This window comes from Dermochelys coriacea, chromosome 2, assembly GCF_009764565.3.
Source record: "Dermochelys coriacea isolate rDerCor1 chromosome 2, rDerCor1.pri.v4, whole genome shotgun sequence".
Taxonomy (NCBI): domain Eukaryota; kingdom Metazoa; phylum Chordata; order Testudines; family Dermochelyidae; genus Dermochelys; species Dermochelys coriacea.
Genome location: NC_050069.1, coordinates 216288940 through 216311331, shown reverse-complemented (window position 1 = coordinate 216311331; position 22392 = coordinate 216288940). Strand labels below are relative to the sequence as shown.

The following is a 22392-nucleotide window of genomic DNA, read 5'->3' as shown; positions in this document are numbered from 1 at the left end:
TCTGATCCTCCCTTGCTGTATGGAACTTGAACTGCTCCTGACTCTGTCAATACCAAGGAGCAGCTCCTCCAATGTTCCTCTCCATCTGTGTCTGCTATCTCTGTGGTACTGCTCCTGCCCAACCAGCAGAATAGTTTCCCTGTCATCGGAATGTCTGGGCAAGTCAAAGACAAGACTAGCATGATATTACATTCTTCTTTGAAGGAACCTAAGAAATGGTTCCGCATAATGTAACTGTGCTACCGAAGATCATAGTATTGATACTTTTGAGCATATCAGGAATTATTCTTTTTCACCCTCATTCCTTCATTCTATATTTGCAGCTCACAAGGAAAGAGATGAGGGTAAAAATGGTAATAAACCTGCAGTACTGTTAGTAAAATGTTGGCACCGTTTACAGTGCCTCAAGGGGCCGGTTGGGGGTGGGGTTTGATTCTCTTCAGGGATTACATTACTAGCTACCTATTATTCTTAAAGGCTGGCTATCATTTGTAGAACATAGCAGTGTTCAAGGTGTCAAAATGGAAAATAGAAGTGGCTTTACAGTCCTGTGGAAGACACCGAGAGAGATGTTTCTACACATTGCTTTCATGAACTATGAAGCTGGACCAAGCACATTTTACCTGCGGTTAAAGCTGAAGAACTAGTTTGAATTTCTGCTACACCGAATATTTGCAGAAATACACTTACAGGACTGGGAGGCAATTTGAGAGGAAACTGACTGTATTCTAAGCTAGCAGGCTGAGTTCCCATGGACAAACAGAGAACCACAGAAAATGTTCCCCCCTTCCCATAGCTCCCCACCCCCGCCTCGCTAGAAAGTCTGGCCCCTGCATCCAGCGAACAGCATAGAAAGGGACAGGGAAACAGAGAGCACAAACATTTTCTTCCCTGAACTTTTGGATTAATGCCAAAAACCAGTCACCTCTCCCACTGCTAAGGGATATGGCATTGTGTGTCTGCAACCTCTGGAGTGGATGCTGCTTCACCAAATCCTGCTTCTCCCAGCTTCTGCCGAATGGCTCCGTGAGGGGAGAGAATAGACACTAGGAAATGGGCACAGGGAGATTGACCGCTATGACATTGCTCGGACAACCAACAGTTCCTTTTCCTTTCCTGGCCCTAGGCCAGTCTGCACAGAAGCAACCGAGCACCCCCAATTCCTTCTCCCTGGCTCCCATTCATAAGGGGAAGGGAAAACAGAGTAGCTAGAGGGAAAGGGGTAGTGGTGGTGGGTCTTTGCACAACCATCACTGTCACAAAAATGTTCTTTCCCCACTGGTCCCTTTCAGGACCTATTGACTCCCACCCTCCCTCTTCCTCCAAATCTTCACAGCCCAGGGACTATGGCAGCCAGAGTGATGGCTGAGAAACACACAGATACAGGGGCACAATAACTGCTCATTAGTCATCTGTTATATCAGTGGTCCCCAAATTGTTGGGCATGCCCCCTAGGGGGGCATGGAGGAACGTTTGGGGCGGCACGTGGCAGGGCTCAGGCCAGCTCCCAGACCAGCCCGCACAGGGGGCAGGGAGGATCACCATGCTTCCAGCCTCTTTCCATCCCCAAACAAACTCTGCCCAGTCTTGCTCCTCCCCAAACCCCATTCAGCTCCCAGTCTTGCTCTGCCTCCAGGCCCAGCTCCACCTCCAGTCCAGATCTTCCCCCAGGCCCACTCTGCCCTAATCCCACTGTGCCCCCAATCCCAGCTCCACTCCATCCCGTTCCGCCTCCAGCCTGGCTCTGCCCTCATTCCCCCTCTGCCCCCAGACCAGCTCCATCTCTAGCCTCAGCTCCTTCCCCATCCCCATTGCTGAGGAAGTCTTGGCTGTACAGAAGTGGAGTGGGACGGGCACAGACAGATGGTAAGGAGGCCATGACTGGAAAAGTTTGCGCACCACTGTTATAGCTTCCAGCTTTACAGTGGATCATGGGATTTCAATACAATCATTGATTTATAATCATATCTGCTTGGGGACCATGTCGGGGTAGAGCAAGGATCTTGTAGGGGCACCTTCAAGTATGTATTATCAGAGCAAGCGGGGATATTTTTGGGGCATGTGGGAATGTATTATAACTTACCAGCCTTGAGTTCTGGTTCTTGCAGTGGCTTGGGGTCCTCCTCAGGCTCCTCAGTGGAGCTTCTTCAACTGGGTCCGCTAGGTAGAGGTTCAGAAACACATGCTCCTCTTCCTCCGGGTCTGCCAGGGTTTTCCCCTTGGAATTCCTCTGAGGTCCCTGCTGCCTCCTTGCCCTTCCCCTCATGACATCCTGTCATACAGTGAGGCCAGCTGGGTTAAGGAAGGGGATCGTGAGCCAATTCAGGTACTGTACGCGGAGCCCTGGAAAGCACGTATCCTTTCCATCATAGCATGGACATGTGCTAGATCCCTTCCCAAACGATTCTTGGAGTCCTTCACTCTCCGGTACAGGGAGCCTCAGGGGATTCATATACTCCTGGCACTGGGATGGAGTCTGGTGAATGCGGCCTCCTCAAGCTTCTTTAAAATCTCCCAGTACAGGTGTACGTTCCTGCCATTCTGGGCAAAGTTGTGGAGGACAGTGTACTCTGACCACACATTGATCAGCACCCAGGTGCGCTCCAGAGACAAGGTGGCAGCGCTTGGAACGTGAGCCATGATCAACTCTGCAAATCAATAGAGTTCACGGGAAAACTGATCTGAAATGTTCAGCATAAGTAGGGCAGGGACAGTTATATCTTTGGTAAGAGTCAGGCAGCCAAGAGATCAATGCATTGTGGTAGTGGCCCTGGAGGACGATTGGTTCCCAGGACCTGTTACACACCTCTTGCCCCCATCCACACTGCACAATCCACATGGGCCATGCCATGGCAGAGGCATGTACATACCCACCCCCTCGTGCATGCTAGCTTTTGTGCTGAGTGCACTCTTTCAGTGCTTCAGACTGAACAATGGGGGTAGGGGATATGGCAAACAATGCATATGTAACTGCGTACAGCAGGGGTGGACAAGCTTTTTGGCCTGAGCGCCACACCTGGGTGGGGAAAATTGTATGCAGGGCCATGAATGTAGGACTGGGGCAGGAGGTTGGGGTGTGGCAGGAGGTGTGGTGTGCAGGAAGGGGCTCAGGGCAAGGGGTTGGGGTGCAGGAAGTGTAAGGGGTGCAGCAGGGGGCTCAGGCAGGGCGTTGGAGTGCAGGAGGGCTCAAGGCAGGGAGTTAGGGGGCTCAAGGCAGGGGGCAGAAAGGGTTCAGGGTGCGGGCTCCATCCTGGTGCCACTTATTTTGAGCGGCTCTGGGATGGCAGCAGCATGCAGTGGGGCTAAGGCAGGCTCCCTGCCTGCCCTGGCCCTGCACCACTACCAAATGTGGCCAGCATGTCTGGCAGTGGCTCCTGAGGGGGGAGTCCACCGCATGCTGCAATCACCTGCAGGTACCGGGTCCCCTGTTCACAGCCAATGGGAGCTGCGGGGGGCAACGCCCGCAGGCGAGGGAAGTACACAGAGCCTTCTGCCCCTTGCCACCGCCCCAGGGGCCGCAGGGATGTGGTGCCGGCCGCTTCCGGGAGCGGTGCTGGGCCAGGGAGCCTTAGTCCTGCTGTGCCACGTGGCTGGCAATCCCGCAGGCCAGACTGAAAGCCCTAATGGGCCGAACTGGGGGCCGTAGTTTGCCCTCCCCTGGTGTACAGTCACAAAATACCTTAACATACTTTTGCAAGTTGTTCTAGACCAAATGTGAAGACGATTCATAAGGAAATTAGAGAACAACAATGTGGCTTCAAACATGGAAAGGATATGATGAACACCATTATGAACTGAAGCTCGTATCAGAAAGATCAACTGAAATGGGGAAGACAGAACACTTTTGTTTTATTGACTTCCAAAAAGCACTGATGGAATCTACCATCTACCACTATGTTCAACATACTAAGATGTGTGAGTATGAACTCCAAGTAATAAAACAATTATATTGGAATCAGAAGGCAATAGAATAGGCAATGAAAATTAAAATCTAGTAGAGATCAAGAGAGGAGTGAGATGTGGTTGTATACTGTCATCTTTATTCAACATCTATAGTGAATGTTTGATTAAATCAATCGAAGAAACAAGAAGGTATAAAGATGAATGGAAAATGATGTGAATTACAATTCTCAATGCAAGTGACAGTACTACTGGCTGATTCAGAAGAAGGTCTGATGAAGTTAGTGGAGATTATATATGAATAGGCAAAGAAATGCTCTAGAGTTGAATATGGACAAGACAAAAAAAAAGTAATAGCATACAAGGATCCTGGGAAAACATGCAAGATTCCAGTGAATGATACAGCCATATAGCAAGTGAGAAATGATTGCTACTTAGAAAGTATCATTACAGAAGATGGAAGATCGGCTGCTCAAATCAGAACCAGAACTGCAAGAGTGAAAGAGACATTCCAGAAGAACAAACAGCTGATGAGAAGGGACATAAATCTAAAGACTAATTCTGACTTTTAAAAAATTTACATTGCTGTGTATTAAATTACGGCTGTGAAACATGGACATTAAAACAATCAATAAACAATCAATCAATCAATAAACTACAATCCTTTGAATTAGGGAGTTATGAAAGAATTCAAAAAATATAATGGAGAGACCATGTTATCACAACAAAGAATTGGAGATGATTAGCATAGGCTAGTCAGAGATCTTAAGAAAATAAGATTTGCTTTATGGGCACATTTTAAGAGGTTCAGCAGGCAATGCATGTTTATGGGAACTGCTATCAATTTTCCCTTCCATATGAATACAAGGCAGAAAAAGAAGATCATGGATAGATGATGTAGTATCCTGGGTGGATCAGTAAGTTTCTAGCCCTCCTGGTGGGGGGAAAAAATGTTGAAAACATAGAGAAAGTGTGACCTAAAGGCTCAGAAACCAGAAGACAAGTACAAAGAATCTAAATTGATAATTTTTATTAAAAAAAAAATCACACACCTTATGCTTTGTGTATGGTACAGACTTATGTTGGTATAACTACATCACTCAGCCGTGTGGAAAATCCACACCCCTGAGTGACGCAGTTATATCAACCTAACCCCCATTGTAGACAGCACTATCTCAATGGGAGGACTTCCTCCACCTCTCAGAGAGATAGAGTACCTACACTGACACAAGAAGCTCTCCATCGGTGTAGGGAGCATCCTCACTGAGCGCTGCTGCAGCACGGAGCAGCTGTGCCACTGCAGCGCTGTATGTATAGACAAGTCCTTAGGAATTTTTAGCTAATCTCATGATTTTTGGAAGGCCTAACTCACGATTTTTGAACACTAGGATTCCTTCATACTTGATTTAATGTGATCTAACTATACTGGGCTCAGCAAGAGCCATAAAAATCTTCTAAAAGTAACCTAAAATGCTTCTGTACCTAAGTATGTCCATCTGTAAAGTCTATTATCCTTGGGAACATGTTGTTACAGGGGTAATCATCTCTTAGAATATACCAGATTCTGCTTCACTGACCACCTGCCCTGGGAAGTTAACCTGCAAGGCCCAAGACATCTTCCACCACATGGCAGAGGGGCAATGCTGGTGTCAGAATGGGTCAGATGTGCCAGCAATTGCAAAAGTAGTCTGGAAAAATTGCTTTAGATCTAACTGAATATGCCTCAATATATCTAACAAGTTTTTGAGACCTCTGAATGACTTCTGTCACAGGAACGAATTGTGGTTTAGCTTCTCCCATTTCAGCGTCCCTTCCTTCAATCCTCCTCCCCCGCCCCTCTTATTCACTTCTATTTTCCTCTCCCAATTTTAATCCCCCTATTTCTCTCATTCCAATTCCCTTCTTCTCTTTTGTGCTCCTTCAATTGAATCTCTACTTATCTGCTTCTCCAGTTCCCCTCCTTGAGTGACATTGCAGCAGCCACTACTGGATGGGTAGTCGGTGTGGCTGGGATGAGTGCCAGGGCAGCTGGATACACTGGTACTGGGGATACCTGTGGTGGATCCTGGAGCAAATGGATGGGTGCTGCATGTTCCTGGGATAGCTGAATCGTTGGTGGATGAGTGCATGGGATGGCTGCTGGTTGGCTGGGTAATGGGGTGTGGAAAGGGTGGATTGAGAAGTACTGCTCAGGGCTGAGTGATGGGGGAGAGCTTGTTAACAGAGGGTGGCACATACTGCCACCAGTGGACACCTCCTCCTCTTTGCGTTGCCACCTCTGCCACTGCCTCCTCCTGGCTGGGATCCAGCAGCAGGAGGAGCTAGGGAAAGGGCAGAAACACCTAGCTAAGGTGGCACAGAGGCGCCTGGGGGGTTGGGAGGAGCAATTACATGCAAATGCCAGCTGCATTCCACAGCTCAGCAGGATGCATGAGAATGCAGGTGAGATGAGGGCAGACATGCAAGGGGGCATGAGTGTCACTGATACTGCCTGGTGGCTGAACACTTCCCAGGTCATAGCAATCATGTATGCATAGCTTAATTCATCTGGCCAGTTTTTGTACTATTATGAACTAAACCCTGGATTTATTCCCATGTGCCTCAAAATGCTCAGGAAATGTGCAGATTAGTTTGGTACTCAGATAATAACTAAAGGCCCTCAATGTCTAAAGCATGATATCTAACTTCCCTCCACATGTGGTGAATGCTTCGGGAAAGGTACAGGCAGGTTAATGACCTGACAGCTGAAAATAAAAGACAACTTTAGACAAAATGCAAGGTAATAATACAGAAACAAGTTGTTCTTACAGTGAGTTCTATAATGGAAATCAGTCATCAAGGTTTCAATTTCCCAAAACCACTGAGCTGATATTGGTAAAAGGTAATTAACCACTGGAACAATTTACCAAGGTCATGGTAGATTCTCCATCACCGGCAATTTAAAATCAAGATTGGATTTTCTTTTTTAATTTATGCTCAAATTCAAAAGGAATTATTTTGGGGACATTCCATGTCAGACTAGCTGATCACAGTGGTCCCTCCTGGCCTGGAATTGATTATATTATAGCGAAGAGGAGCCATCGTTTTCAAAATCCCTCTATGGTAGAAGTGGAGCAGTTGAGCCAGACTGCAGAGTAGTAGCAGTGCTGCAAGATGAGGAAGGCAGCACATCACTGTAGCATTATCAGTGGTCACAATCCTTATTATGAAAGATATCTCCTTGATCTATAAGTTCATCAGGCAGGGACTGTTTCTTACTATGGTTGTACAGTGCCTGCACAAAGGATCCCCATTTCTGGGTGAATACTTCGAGCATTTCTGAATACCACTACCCTTCATTCGATTAATAATGCCATCAATACTAAGAGGATACCAAGAATGAGAATGTAATATATAACTAAGGGAACATCAAAAAGCTCTAAAGGGCATGAGTGAAATCCTGGATCCATTGAAGTGAATGGCAAAACTCCATTAGGATTTTACTTCTCCATTTTTTCCTAACATGGAGATTCTTTTGAGAGCAATGAGAATAGTTCAACTCTCAGGACAATGAGAGAATATTCCAAAGATCATTTACTAAAAAGCACTGAGTTACTGCTATATTCAAAGAAGAAAGGGAGGGATTGTAGAAGTTCAAGCCAACATAAAATATTAAGAAATAAAATTAGTGATATAAACTGTTGGAAAAAATAGTTTGAATTAGATAGAAGTCTGGGTTTCTTGTTGGTGCCCTAGAATTTAATTCAAATTTGAATTTAATTCAAATTTCCCTCAACAGCATGTTTTAAATATATGCACCCAAATACAATACAAAGCTATAATGTTATCTCTGGTTTATAGAGACAGATGCAATCCACTCAAGTTTCATTTTCATGGTTTACAATATCAGCGATCACAATAAAATACCACTTTATAGTGTGGAATTTGGTGCAGTTTATGATCTCTACATTGATTTAATATACTGCATATTAAGTCAGTCAGATAGCATGTGCATGTCACATAAGAGCATGATTCCAATTGATGCGTTTTACTAGCAGCTATGTATATTTTAATTGATAGGGGGTACCCTGCTGTCCTAAGCATCTAAAACTTTAGGAAATATATGCAATTTATTTATTAAGTGGTTTAATAGGTAGCTCTAGCATCTAGCTCAATAGGTGATATTCATTCAGAAGGTGATGTAAAAATATGTAGTTCAACAGTTGCTCCTATAAATCATATTTTTCCAGTGAGCGACAGATACATTTTTCTTTAGATGATTTATTCATGTTGGCATTAACTGTATCAAACTTACAATATAATCAATTCAGTAGGTGATATATACACTTTACCAGTAACACACTTTTGATAAAAGTTATCTAGCATAGTATAATGTAGACATAATAGTCTGAATTTTGAAGTGAACGACACCCAATATTAGTCTTGTCCGTATTCATTTATACTGCAAAGTTACCTTTTCAGGCAGTTACTTAGCAACAGAAAATAAAAGTTAATGAGTTTGGATTTACTCTGAGTATTAAAGCCTTATTTACCCTGAGGGTATTTTGGTAGCCCTGTAATCTAAAGCATTTGTCATGCTATTCCCTGCCTCAGTGGTAAGGCTACTTGTACCATAATTAATGCACACTAGGCCATGTAACATCAAATAAAAGTATCTTCGCACACTTGGTGATAATTAGCAGCTCTGCTACTCACTGCATGCAAACATATCAATAAAAAAATAGCTTAATCTTATTAGTCTCTGCTGATCTTTGACAACAGAAGTGAGGTATAGGAACAAAAGGAATAGCTGAAGATGTGTATGCTATAGCTAATGAAAACAACAGTGACATAGTAATAAACTAAGCACCTCATATTAAAAATAATTGTTTTATAAACATTTTTGTATCCTTCCCCCTGCAATAGCCTCATGTCCACAAAGCTAACTAGTTTACATTACTTATCTCACAAGGATGCCTAGGAGATGTGGAAATGAAGAACTGTAGTGAAAGCCAAGAATTTGTGAGTAGCTTGAAGTAGGATGACTTCCTTTAGGGAAGAGGAAGGAAAGTCTGGACGTCTGTGAAGAGCCTTGAAAGAAGACCAGCTGTAAGGCAGGTCACAGCTGGATAGGGAATTAGGAAGAGAGTCACAAAGAGCAAACCAGTAGCCCAGGGAAGGAAGTCTTATTAGTCAAACTCATATTGAAAAGTTTGAGATTTGGTCTGGAGGTAGAGCTGATGTCTAAAATGGTTCTTATCTTCTAAGAATTAATCTACACATCTTTACTCTTGCTACTGCCAAAAATAAAAAGAAAAGGGAAAAAAAGCCCTATTACAATCAATATTACAAAACAGTAAATGACATATTATATCTCCATCCTGTAGAGAAACTCCAAGAGGGGAAAACTTGCTTAGAAAACTCCAAGGTGAATGGCATAAAATTTCTGAGCCAGCAACCTCTCTAGGGAAAGAGTTTGCTGCCACTTGGAGGGGATGTGGACCTTTAACTGCAGAGAATCCCCAGAAGCTGTAGCGAAATCTGGAGATCCATGTAGAGACAGACAACCATATTCTTCCTCCCAGGCCAAGGATGTCGGAATGGGGCGGGGGGGAGGGAGGGGGTCAGGGGACCATGGCCCATCACTTTTAAAAGGTCAAGAAAAAACAAATACAGTGAGTTAATCACTCAGCTTCTGGAACAGGGATAGGAACTCCTACCTCTCCATGGATGTTTTGCTATAAAAGCAAGAGAGGTGATTCAAGTCACTTTTTAAACCTATTGCTTGCTGAGAATTGGGCCAAAAGAGAGAAAGATTCAGTGTAGCTAACTGAGTTGCAATACAAACATACAGCAGCATTGGCTTGTTAAAATGCAGTGCTTGTTAAGAGCATTATTACACATTGCCAAATTCTTTTTCTCTGTGTGTGTTTCTCTTTATTTATAAAAAAGGCACACATTTTAAATAGATGCAAGGTAGGTTTTACAAAGCAATTCTGAATCTGACAACTGCTCACACTGCAACTAAATATATCAGCAACAAGCAGAAGGTATACTGTATGTAAGCAGGTGAAAAGATAGGATTGCAAAGAGTGGTGATAGTTTTAATATCTTCAATATGACCATTCAAAAGTCATTTGTGTGTTTGTTACAATATCTGGGTTTTGCTTTGGTTTTAAATTAGTAGCTTTAAGGCATTTCAGCAAGTTTTTATACCTACATGATAGTTTTGGAAGGAGAAAGGGTTAAAAAGGGCTCTGAACTGGAATTACAAGGGAAATGAATATTACATGAGAAGTGGTATAAAAATGAAGCAGAAATATTTTAAAGGCTGATAAAACTAGGAGGTGTTTACTAATGGACCATCTCTAATTTACACCTGAAATCCTAGAAGCAAATTGAAAGGACGAGTACACTGAGTTTGAAAACAGAGCACATTATTTTCAAAAAAACACATATAAATTCTTAAAATATTGGCAGATAGAGAGAATCATGGTTGACAGATCTGGAAACTCCAGATATTTTCATAATAATATTATGAAATAATATTATGAAATAATAAATATTCACAATATTTTCAAATTTGGAGGTCTAAATTTAAGGATCCAAAGGTCAGATTTTAAAATGCATTTAGGCACCTAAAAATGCATCTAGGCGCCTGAGGGATTTTCAAAAGCACCTAAGCTCTTAACTGCAATAGGACCAAGGCACTTAGGAGCTTTGAAAATCCTCCTAAGTGCCTAAATACCTTTTAAATCTGGCCCCAAGTCTATATTTAAGTACCTAATTAATAAGAGTATGATTTTCAGAGGTGCAGGGCATTTGCAGCTTGCTTTCACTTCAGTGGGAGTTTTAGATGTTCATCACTTCTGAAAATATCATACCACTCTTATTTAGACATCTAAATGCCTGACTTTAGTTATTACCTACGTTGAAAAATTTGGCTTAGGTGTTTTACTCATCAAACCAAACTACCGAAATCATGACGGCAATCTGGGCTATATATTTTTCCTCCTGAAATATTGCTAGATCTGTAGTCCTAACATATATAATAGAAAATAAGTTGGACCCATTTTCTTCTATGATGATTCAAAGTTTGTACTAGTCCTATGTTAAAAAAATGAATCTTAAATTACCCAAAAAGAAAAGGAGTACTTGTGGCACCTTAGAGACTAACAAATTTATTAGAGCATAAGCTTTCGTGAGCTACAGCTCACTTCATAGGATGCATCCGAGAAGTGAGCTGTAGCTCACGAAAGCTTATGCTCTAATAAATTTGTTAGTCTCTAAGGTGCCACAAGTACTCCTCTTCTTTTTGCGAATACAGATTAACACGGCTGCTACTCTGAAACCTTAAATTACCCACACATTCACAAGTGATTGTCCACGATATTCTTTAGAAGACTGAACAAATGTTTAATCTTTCAGATTAAAAAAATAAATACAGTACTGACTTTTTCCACATTTAGATTCAAATCCTGGAAGCACAGTGACTGGGAGTAGAGATGCTGGATGTTGTTTCTTCTGTCTTAAAGATCCCACCAACAAAGTCAGTGTTCCGTGAATGTTCATACAGTTGCTGCTGAATACACCTTAGCTGAGGAAGACTGGATTTGGTGCATGGATTTCCTGGCCCTCTATTTTTACTAATCTCATGTGCTATGAAAACATTCTGCTCTGCTGTTTATTCAGGGGCCAAGATGCAATTAATACCTCTATTCCACAGTGCAACATAGGGTGTTATTTTGCCCTAACTTAACAGAGACCATTCCCTTTTACTTCTATCCACAATGAAAAACACTTATGATCTTCTATAAATACATACGGAAGCACTATATGATTCTATGCTTCTTCAGAAAATATGTGTACAGCTCTCATTAAGTTTAACGGATTCACATATTGACACAGAGGAGATATCTTTCAGTGTGTTTAGGCTATACACCTAAGACGCTCATAAGTATTCTGAACGTGTCAATCTCAAGTGCACGCTGACCATAATTGATGGTAAAATTGAAACAGACCTTTTACATTAGGTGTCTGTAAAGGAAGCTGCAATGTTTTCAACCTACCTTATCAGTGCTAATGTTTCACTGTAGGTACTCACTGTGATCTGACACCAAACACAATGAAGTCCAGTCAGGCCTTGGTAACATTTTATAATTTTTGTGACACCTTATCACATTTTGTCGGACATTTTCCGTCTACCCAGTAGTGGTGGCATTACCTATGAAAGAAAAGTGCAGTCGTAGGTAGGATTGCCAGCTTTAACAGCTACATACCAAAAGTAAACGCTACCACAGGCTTACATCAGTGTTCTTTTTGGATTTCACATATGTTTGATACAAGAGGCAGGGGCTCTTGAGACGCAGCGTTCATGGACTGTGTACTTGCAAACTGAAAAGAGAAGCATGTTAAGACTGAGTTATGCTGTTTCTGACTACATTTCTATGAAAAAATGACATTAGTAGAGCTAGGTTTCATATCTACTACTATTTAATCATCCAATCAGTCAATAAAAACTCAAAGTAGGCTGTTTTTTTCCATGCAATACAAAAGGCCAATTAGTACAGGAAATATTATGCAAGTGAAAAATCCAAGAATGCTCTATCATGGCACAGCAGAAATGCTTAATTAAATAGTCCTCACTAAAATTTTTCACAATATTCTCAAACGACAAGTAATATTAAAGACAATTGATGACTGCCAAATGGTTTGGTGTCATTTGCTAGTAGGAAGAAATCGATATTTTACAACTATAGGCAAGAGAGCAGCTGGTAAGCATGAAAATAAAAGCCAATGAGTTTATGTTATTCTCTCTATTGATTTATAAATCTTAAATGGGTTGATTAGTTCATTTCCAGAGAGCTATTGTTGTCATGCATTACATGTAATCATCCAAAGTTCATCTCTTGCTTGCCATAATGCTACTCCTATACAGAGAAGCTTCCTTTTCTAAATCCACTACCATCAGTTTTAGCATACTTGTCTTTATTGACAAACCTTGTCTATAAAGATCACACTAACTATAATGGGGAATATAAAATGGCCAGTTTATGATGCAAAGCTCTCCTGACTTCAATTATAAAACTCTATGCTCATATTTCTGTGATACTTGAATAGTTAACATTAGTGCATCACTGTGCGTTGATGAGGAAATAATGCTAGTGCTTATAATGACAGCATTCAATAGATTCAACTATTTAAACCTAAAGATGAATGTCTGCCCTGAATTAGACAAGTCTCATGTTTTGGCCTTGACAGCAATTAAGCACAAAGGACTTCTAAACACCTTGCTTGCACCTATTACACAGACCCAGTGGGAGGTGCAGCCATTAATCAGACAAACTGCAGGGAGTAACATTGTTGATTGTGCCATGGAGGGATGGTGGGAACCCCTGCAGTTCTCTAGCTGTTTTTTTCCTCCCTACACAATTTTAAACACACACAAAAAAGTGCAATCTATAGCAATGCTTCAAAAATATGTGGGAGGGGAATCATTTATTAGGTGGAAGGAATGGAGGAGGGTTTCAGGAAGATATGGAAATGTAGGAGTGGTTTAGTAAGAAAACTCAGGCCCCTTCCTACTTGCACACTTGTAGAAACTGAAAGGACCCCATAAGTTCCCTACAGAATGATGATCACTACTGAAAAATGACCAATTTAGTATCAAGCAACATAGCAAGTAAGAAAAAAAGAACGATATGGTAGCAAAAAGAGAAGGTCATGGTAATTGCAAATGAGGAAATTTAAGAACAGGAGCACTCTTCTTTTCCAAGGAAGTTTTATTTTATAGACAGGGAACGTCCTATTTTCATACTACTGATATCTACAACAGAACAGAATATACCTGTCATATGCTGGGATGTAGGTGGTCCGACTTGGTGGTCAGAACAGGAGCCAGGCCTAGTCGTCAGAAGAGCGTTGGAAGGTGGAACTGGAGTCACGGTCAGGAGACAAGACTCAGAACAGAAACGGAATTGTGGTCAGGAGACAACCCAGTGATTGGAGCCAAGAGCCAGGGGGTTCAGAGGAAGATAGAGGCTAGGGCTGAGGCGCAAACAGGCATGGGTTGGCACAAAGCCAGTTACAGGAAGCAGATGTGACAACTGCAGGTGTAGAACATATTGAGCAGCTGATGTGCTACTGTATCAGGGGTAGCCGTGTTAGTCTGTATCCACAAAAATAACGAGGAGTCCAGTGGCGCCTTAAAGACTAACAGATTTATTTGGGCATAAGCTGGCTGCTGTTGCTACAAGGCTTAAATGATGTGCTGGCTCTTTTGTCCAACCAGGGAGCACAGTCACTTAGTGAGAGCTTATTGGGCTTAGTCATGCTCATTGTGTTGCCAGGAGACTGCATCCGGAGCAAGCTGAGTTCCTGACATTACCTCCCCCAGCTGATCCCGGCCCTGGCTTGTCAGAATATCTTTGGTGAAACTCTCAGAAGCGATTGGGAGTGTGAAACATTTTTTCTGGCTCTGAGGATTGCTCCTCTGACCTGGAACTCCTTCCACTCTATCAGATACTGGAGCTTCCATCTGACCCATTGGGAATCAAAGACCTGCTGGATTTCGTATTCTTCCTGCCCCTGGACTATCATGGGGACTGAAGGAGGGTCTAACTAGTCAGGGAACGGGTTGTTAAACAGCTTGCAGAAGGAAACACGAAAGACAGAGTGAATCTTGATGGATTCTGGGCTATGAAGCTTAAAGGGCACTGGGTTTATTTGTTCAATGATCTGAAAAGAATCCAAGTATTGGTGGTCGAGCTTGGTGGAAGGGAAGTCTGTTCTCAAGTTTGGAACAAGAGTCCAACCTTTAATCCCATGACAAGTTTAGAGGCAGCTTGTTGCTTTTGGCTGGCATAATGCCTATGAGACTCTTCAGATGCAAGTAAGTGCTCTTTGAATTCTTGGTATACTCATTGAAGGTGGAGGACTGGGTCTGTGGCTGCTGGGATGGCACAACCTTCTGGTAGGTCTGGATGAAAAACTGGATGAAAATGAAAACCAGAATTCACAAAGAATATGGTCTGTTGAGATGAAGCGTAGGTTGAATTGTTGTACAAGACCCACAGCAGTGGAAGCTAATCATTCTGATGGAAATTCTAAAAACAGTGGCAGTACTGCTCCAAGGTCTTCTTGACTCTTTCAGTTTGGCCATCTGCCTGCCAGTGGTCGGCTGTTGAGGTGAAGGGCTCAGTGCCGAAGAGGTGGAGAAATTCCTGCCAGAAAACAAGAAGCAATACCTATGATAGAGGAGGTCTTCTTGCAGGTGGAAGCTTGAATCTGGGGAGACAGCAGTGTTTCTTAGAGACTGACAGACTGGGGCTGCAAATGGATCATCTGGGAGCAGAATTAGGATAGTGGTTGTCAGATGACATTGATGGCCTCACAGACAAAGTGGGAGAATTTAAGGATTCTGTGGTGAGAGCTTCCTACTCCTCTTCATGGTACTCGTCCTTGCAGGACAGGATGTCCACCTTCCTGCTTGTAGTCCCAGACAGTAAGTAACCATAAAAAGTCAAATCAAGAGAGGAAAAAACCCAGCCAATCTGAAATTCGTTGAGTCATCAGGTTGTCTGTAGGTGTTCCAAATTCTTGTGATCTGTACAGAGACTTGGACAGGACCATGCCCTCTCCCCTCCCCAAGGAAGTGATGCCATTCCTCAATGGCAGACCCAACGGCCAGAAGTTCTTTGTCCCTGAGATGGTGTCTCCACCCCACACCAGGCTTGAAGGATTAAGGTGGCTAGTTGGACCAATTAACTGCCCTGGCTGCACTTGGAGGAGAAGTCAGGGAGCAGGTATTAATTAGATGAGGCTCAGCTGGATGAGAACAGGAGGAGCCTGTATAAAGCCCAGGAGCTGAGAGCAGCAAAAGGGACTGCAGAGTAGTCAGCAGTCAGGCCTTGGGAAAAGGGAGTTGCTAGACTGCTATATGTTTAAAATGTTTGGAAAAAAGAGGGCTATTTTACTCCAGTGTATTTGATTATTTGATGTGGAAACCAATACATACAGGATTAATTTCCTAAATGGGACAGTGTCCACCAGTGAAAACGGTAAATGTCTGATTCTGCCACCTTTATTCACAATTGGTAGTCTCAAGTTCCTCAGTAGGACTACTTGCTCAGAAAGATATAAGTCAATATACAAAGGTATATTGTTGATGGGCTACTTTGACTCAAGGGAAGGAGAAAATGTTTTTCAGTGACATACTTAAAGAGCTCAATCTGTTTATCAAAAAGAATACTAAGAGGTGACAGAAAAAAAAATTTGTTAGTCTCTAAGGTGCCACCGGTACTCCTTTTCTTTTTACTAAGAGGTGACTTGATTACAGAGTATAAGTACCTTCACAGGGAGAAAATATTGGGTACTGAAGGACTCTTTAACCTAGTAGAGAAAGTTATAACAAAAAACAATGCCTGTAAGCTAAAATTTCAAATAGGAAATCAGGCACTGTTTTTTGTTTTGTTTTGTTTTAAACAGTGAGTGATTAACCACTGGAACAAACTACCAAAGCAAGTGACAGATTCTCCATCTCTTGATGTCTCTGAATCAAGACAGGGTGCCTTTCTGGAAGATGTGTGTTAGCCAAACTCAAGTTATTGGGCTCAATATGGAATACCAATGAAATTTAATGGCCTTTGATATAAAGAAGGCCGGAGTAGATGATCCAATGGTCCCTTCTCTCTTTAAGCTCTATAAATGTATGAATGTGAGGACGAGTGACATAAATCAAGCCTTATGATTAGGGCTGCCAGGGAGCCAGTTTTCGACTGGAATTCCTGGTCAAAAAGGGACCTTGGCGGCTCCAGTCAGCACCGGTGACCGGGCCATTAAAAGTTCGGTCGGAGGTGCAGCAGGGCTAAGGCAGGCTCCCTGCCTGTCCTGGCTCCACGTGGCTCCCAGAAGTGGCCAGCATGTCCAGCTCCTAGGGATCTCTGCACGATGCCCCCCACGCCAAGCTGTGGGAGCAGCACATACAGACAGAGGCAGTGCATAGAGCCGCCTACAGGCTGCATGGACATGCCACTGCTTCTGGGAGCCATGCGAAGCTAGGGCAGGGAGCCTGCCTTAGGCCGCAGCCTCACTGTGCTCCTGACCGGGAGCCACCTGAGGTAAGCACCGCCAGGCTGGAGCCCACACCCGGAACCTTCTCCAGAACCCCAACTCCCTGCCCCAGGTTGGAACCCCCTCCCCCACCCCAACTCCCTCCCAGAGCCTGCACCCCAAACTCTTCCTGCACCCTCCTGCATCCAAATGTCCTCTCAGAGCTGCACCCAGCACCCCTTCCTCCACCCCCCCCCCCTGTCCCAGCCCTGAGCCCTCTCCCGCATCCAAACTCCTTCCCAGACCCCGCACATCGCTCCTTCATCCCAACCCCCTGCCCCCAAATTCCTCCTGGAGCTCACATCCAGCACCCCCCCACACCCCAACTCCGTTTCAGCCGAGCCCCCTTCTGCATCCCAAACCCCTCACCCCTGGCCCCACCGAGGAGCTCACACCTCCCTCCCTCAATCCAATCCCCTGCCCCATCCCCGAGACTGCATCCCCTCCCTGCACCACAAACCCCTCATCACCAGCCCCAAGCCAGAAGCCACACCCAACCCCTCTGCCACAGCCCAGAGACCCTTTCTGCACCTTGAACTTTTCATTTCTGGCCCCATGCCAGAGCCCGCACCCCCAGCCAGAGCCCTCACTCCCTCCCACACCCCAACCCGCTGCCCCAGCCTGGTGAACGTTAGTGAGGGTGGGGAAGAGAGCAACTGAGGGAGGGGGGATGGAGTGAATGGGGTGCGTGGCCAGGGAGAAGTGGCAGGGCAGGGGTTAGAGCCTGGGGCATGACAAGTGTATTTGGTTTTGTGTGAGTAGAAAGTTGGTAACCCTATTTATGATTGAAGAGGAACTCATAGCATTTATATAAATTGATTGCCAGTCCTAGGAACTTGGTACTTTGAAAATCAGGCCCCAATATGTTAGACAGAATGAATGATGAGGAAGATTAGAATAACTAAATATGGCTACACAGTACCTGGGCTAGTTGATGACTAAGGAAGAATATGAATGATGTAACTATTTATATTTATTTAAAGGGAGAAATATCAAAGAAGGAGAACAAATATTTCAGGTCACACCACAACCAGGATGTACAGGAAGAAATTAAGCAAAGGTACATTTACGCCGAATATAAGAGGAAATGCCCTAATACTGAGGTCATTATAATACAGAATGCACTCTCAAAGGAGTTTTGAAAGTCTCACTGTTTGAAGAATTTAAAACTGGCTCAAAACTCAAGTATAAAATACAGAGAAAATAATCAATGTGGCAGCAGGAGTCTGGATCCAGAGGATCTAGAAGATCTACTGTGAATGTAACACTTAGCAAACAGCAGCATGAGAGAATGCTCACTGGAATACATATACTCACAGGAACAGCAGAGACCCTGCTTGCCTACTCCTATTAACATGTTCAAGCAAAGATTACAGTAGGCAGGCTTGTTAAAGTGTTTCAGTCTCCATACATGCTGCCCATCATCCTTCACATTCTGCACAGGGACATAAAAGAAACAGATTCCATTTAATGACATATATAGTGAAACATATAAGTGCCAATAAAAACTGGAGATTGACTTAAGAACGTAAAAGACAAGCTGTTACTTCATTTATTATTTCACACCAGATCACAACATAATCCTATAGATTATGATTCCCCAGAAGCTCATGGATGCCATGCATTTCCAAAGCCATGAAGAAAGGTAGACACCAGTAGTTAAGATTGCAACAGATTCCTGTCAGTAGATGTAATAAGGCAACTATTTAACTAGACAGGAGTTAGTTGTAAAATATATATTGCTCCAGCTTAACAGCTACAGAATTGTTAACATTTCAACAGATTTGCTCGAGGGACCTTCAGGGTGTAAAATACACTCCCTGTGGAAATCATATGGTCTGTGCTAAGCAAGAGGTCAGACAATGATCATAATGGTCCCTTCTGGCCCTACATTCTATGAATCCATATTCTTCTGTCTATCTAAGAACCGATCTCGATTGGGCCGACAGTGGGATTTATATCCTGGATCTTCACCACTAAAAGAATGAGTCCCTAGTACTTGATCCAAAGGACTAAATCCTTCAGCTGGAAGCAGTAGCAGACTCATGAGTCTTATGTGTGGATCAGCCACTAGATGGGGATAGACCTACAATCTCCTAGTATCGATTACACTTGCCTTTAAAACGTGAATGAAAACATGAATGTTTAAAAGATTTCTTTTCAGTTTTAATCAACAAACTCTCATTTACAAAACACTCAAACACTATCACTGAGGGTTTGGGTTTTTTTTTTTTTATATTGTAGCTGTTTTTTTTTAAATGTTTGTTTTGTGCTACTTTCATGGTTGCTAATTATAATTTGTAACTATTTGTGTAGATCCCAGGTTCCTTGGCTGGTGTGTTGGCAGGCTTCTTTATTTTTCTAAAATTAGTAACTATTAAACTTATTTTAATAAGCAACAGATTTACCTAACATATACCAACAGCCTTATTAAAACTACCTTACGTTCTTTTTTGAGACACTCAATGTCAATCTGTATTTATAAGCAAAACAGCATGTAACATAATAAAAGTAGTGAATCTCCATCAGTTAAATACAAGCAGCAGGAATTTTTCAAATTTTTGTTCTTTGATTTTTGTGTTCTGTGTGTTCCTATATTGCTGTGCGTGTCCTGGCCATTTCTTTATTAGACATTCAGTACTACCATTCTAACCAAGATTACAACTATACAAGGAATACATAATTTCTGATTGAAACTGCAGGGTCTGGACAAATGAATATTCAAGTGACCCAGAAATGTTACTTGTGTGTGTGCAAGAAAAAGCAAAACTGTGCCTAATATTTATGAATTGTTCCAATTTTCATCCTAGCTTTACAACCAAGCCCAAAGAAGGTGTAGCCCAACAATACCATATACCTGACTAAAATATACCACAACACCCTGAGCCAAGTTCAGACTTGGTGTAGCAGGATGCAACTGAACTTAGCCAATACTGCTTAAGCACTTTCCACTCTGTTGTGTTTTGACACATACAGATGCGTTCTGAAAAAGTAAAGTAAATGAAGATCATCCTCAATATATTTGTTGGACATGAAAAAAAATAGCGGTATGCATGGCTTGTTCTTATCCAGTAATTCATTTACGATATCAAAGACCACAATAATGCGTCTCGCAATGCTATATAACAGCCCTGATTTTGAATGTGCTGTGTGAGGCCTTAGTCATAGTACTGTCAGCATAATTCAAAGAACATAATGCAACTCAAATGTCACGTAGCTCTATCAGAATTTACATATTAGAAAAGGAGTACTTGTGGCGCCTTAAAGACTAACAAATTTATTTGAGCATAAGCTTCCAATGAAATGAGTTGTAGCTCACAAAAGCTTATGCTCAAGTAAATTTGTTAGTCTCTAAGGTGCCACAAGTACTCCTTTTCTTTTTGCGAATACAGACTAACACGGCTGCTACTCTGAAACCTTACATATTAGAGTAACTTTACCAGTTAAATTCTGAAAAACATAGTATTGTTCTATTCTTTAAACTCAAGTTATTTGTCACTGATGAGTCAAAGTCCCTGAGGATTTACTCAATATCATGAAGATAACAATGTCTGTGTAATAAAGAGCGATACATCAGTGAAATAAGAATTTATGTATCTGGTCCAAAGCCAAATCCTACTTAGAACACAACTTTCAATGATTTCTACAAATACCTACATCAACTAAAGTCAACAGAAGTTGAAATCAGGGGGAATATTTTTGCCTATCTGGACACTTCAGGATCAGACCCTGTGTGGTGCTCCCCTAATATTATCATCAGGAGCTCAAATGCCATCTCTGACAGCTGGGCACTGTCAGGGCTTCTTTTCTGTAGAGGGAGCAAGAAAGATGCCTAATATGGGACTTTAAGGCTAACAAAGAGTATGGACATTTTCCAATATTCTCTGAAGAATCAGAAATAGATTCTGCAGCTGTGGAGCCCCAGAGTCCTGTTGAGCTTCTTCAGGACTGGCAGCTGTATACTGCATGTTTTATTAGATACAGCTCCATAATTTTAACCCTTATCTGAATACCCCACTCAACACACTTTTTTAATATTGTTAAATTTTACTGTACTAAATACATTGCAAGTCTTCTAACAGAGTGACTAGGCACTGGAAAATAAAGATTATGTACATGTTTTTTGAGATAAATAATTACAAACTTTAAACACTAATTCTAAGACATATTAATGTGGTCAATATGTACAGCAGGGGCCGGCGACCTTTCAGAAGTGGTGTGCCGAGTCTTAATTTATTCACTCTAGTTTAAGGTTTTGTGTGCCAGTAATACATTTTAATGTTTTTAGAAGGTGTCTTTCTATAAGTCTATAATAGATCACTAAACTATTGTTGTATGTAAAGTAAATAAGGTTTTTAAAATGTTTAAGAAGCCTCATTTAAAATTAAATTAAAATGCAGAGTCCCGAGACCGGTGGCCAGGACCCGGGCAGTGTTTGTGCCACTGAAAATCAGCTCACATGCTGCCTTTGGCATGCGTGCCATAGGTTGCCTACCCCTGATGTACAGTATTAAGCTAAAAAGAACCTAAAATCCAAACTGATCTTTTTTTCCTCAAAAAGAAAACTATTTACTCTGTATTAAAGTTCACATAAAATAAATTATAACAAATAAATACACTTTTTGTTTCACATTAGTTTCATTTTACTTTTTTCAATTTTAAAACTGGCCATTCCCTGTGAATGTGCCTCTTCTTATTTGAAGAGAACATATGGACTAAGTTAGCTGGCATTTTCCGTATCAGAAAAACAAACAAGTCTTGATGTGGGTGTTCTGCCAATTAAAACACTTAACTGTGTTACAGGCAGCAACTGATGCAGAAATCCATTACATAAACACAATGCACTTTTAGCAAATAGCAAATTAAATTTTTGCTCTTGTGCACTGCCAAAAATCAGCAATAAAGTACTGCAGATGATTATGTATGTACATAACTTTTTAAAACACTGCCGGGGGGGGGGGGCAGGGAAGGGGGGGGAGAAAAGCCCACACAATGTGAAACAAACCCCCTCGGTGTAAGACTTTCAATATAAATAAAATCCACATTACTGACACATAGTGCATTGAGTCCCATTCAGTCATTTTATTTCCACATCCTGAAACAGAATTTAACAACAAACAGTCATTCAGAAGATCTCAAACCAGGGCAGCTTCAATACAAATCTCTTCCTAAGTTCATTATACTACACTTAAAATGAATCCTCCATATGGCATACACAGACATTAGCACACAACGGTAACAGTAACATTTTTTCACTCACACCAAGTCTCATGACTGACTATGGTCCTGATCCCACTTTCACAGAAGTCAATCGGAGCTTTGTTACTGATTTTAAGGCAGAAGAATTGGACCATAAATAAGCAACAAACCAAGGAACAACCAACCTTACAAATGAAAAAGTTG

At 42.2% G+C, this 22392-nt stretch overlaps 1 protein-coding gene across 1 annotated transcript in view; it reads right to left on the bottom strand.

Moving 5' to 3' along the window:
• DGKB (diacylglycerol kinase beta) overlaps positions 1–22392 on the bottom strand; it is a 519697-nt gene that overhangs the window by 303561 nt on the left and 193744 nt on the right. Inside the window, 5 exon segments of the mRNA XM_038392537.2 lie at positions 11984–12043; positions 12046–12103; positions 12178–12217; positions 12220–12273; positions 18307–18424. Of these exon segments, the coding sequence (XP_038248465.1) occupies positions 11984–12043; positions 12046–12103; positions 12178–12217; positions 12220–12273; positions 18307–18424 (330 nt within the window).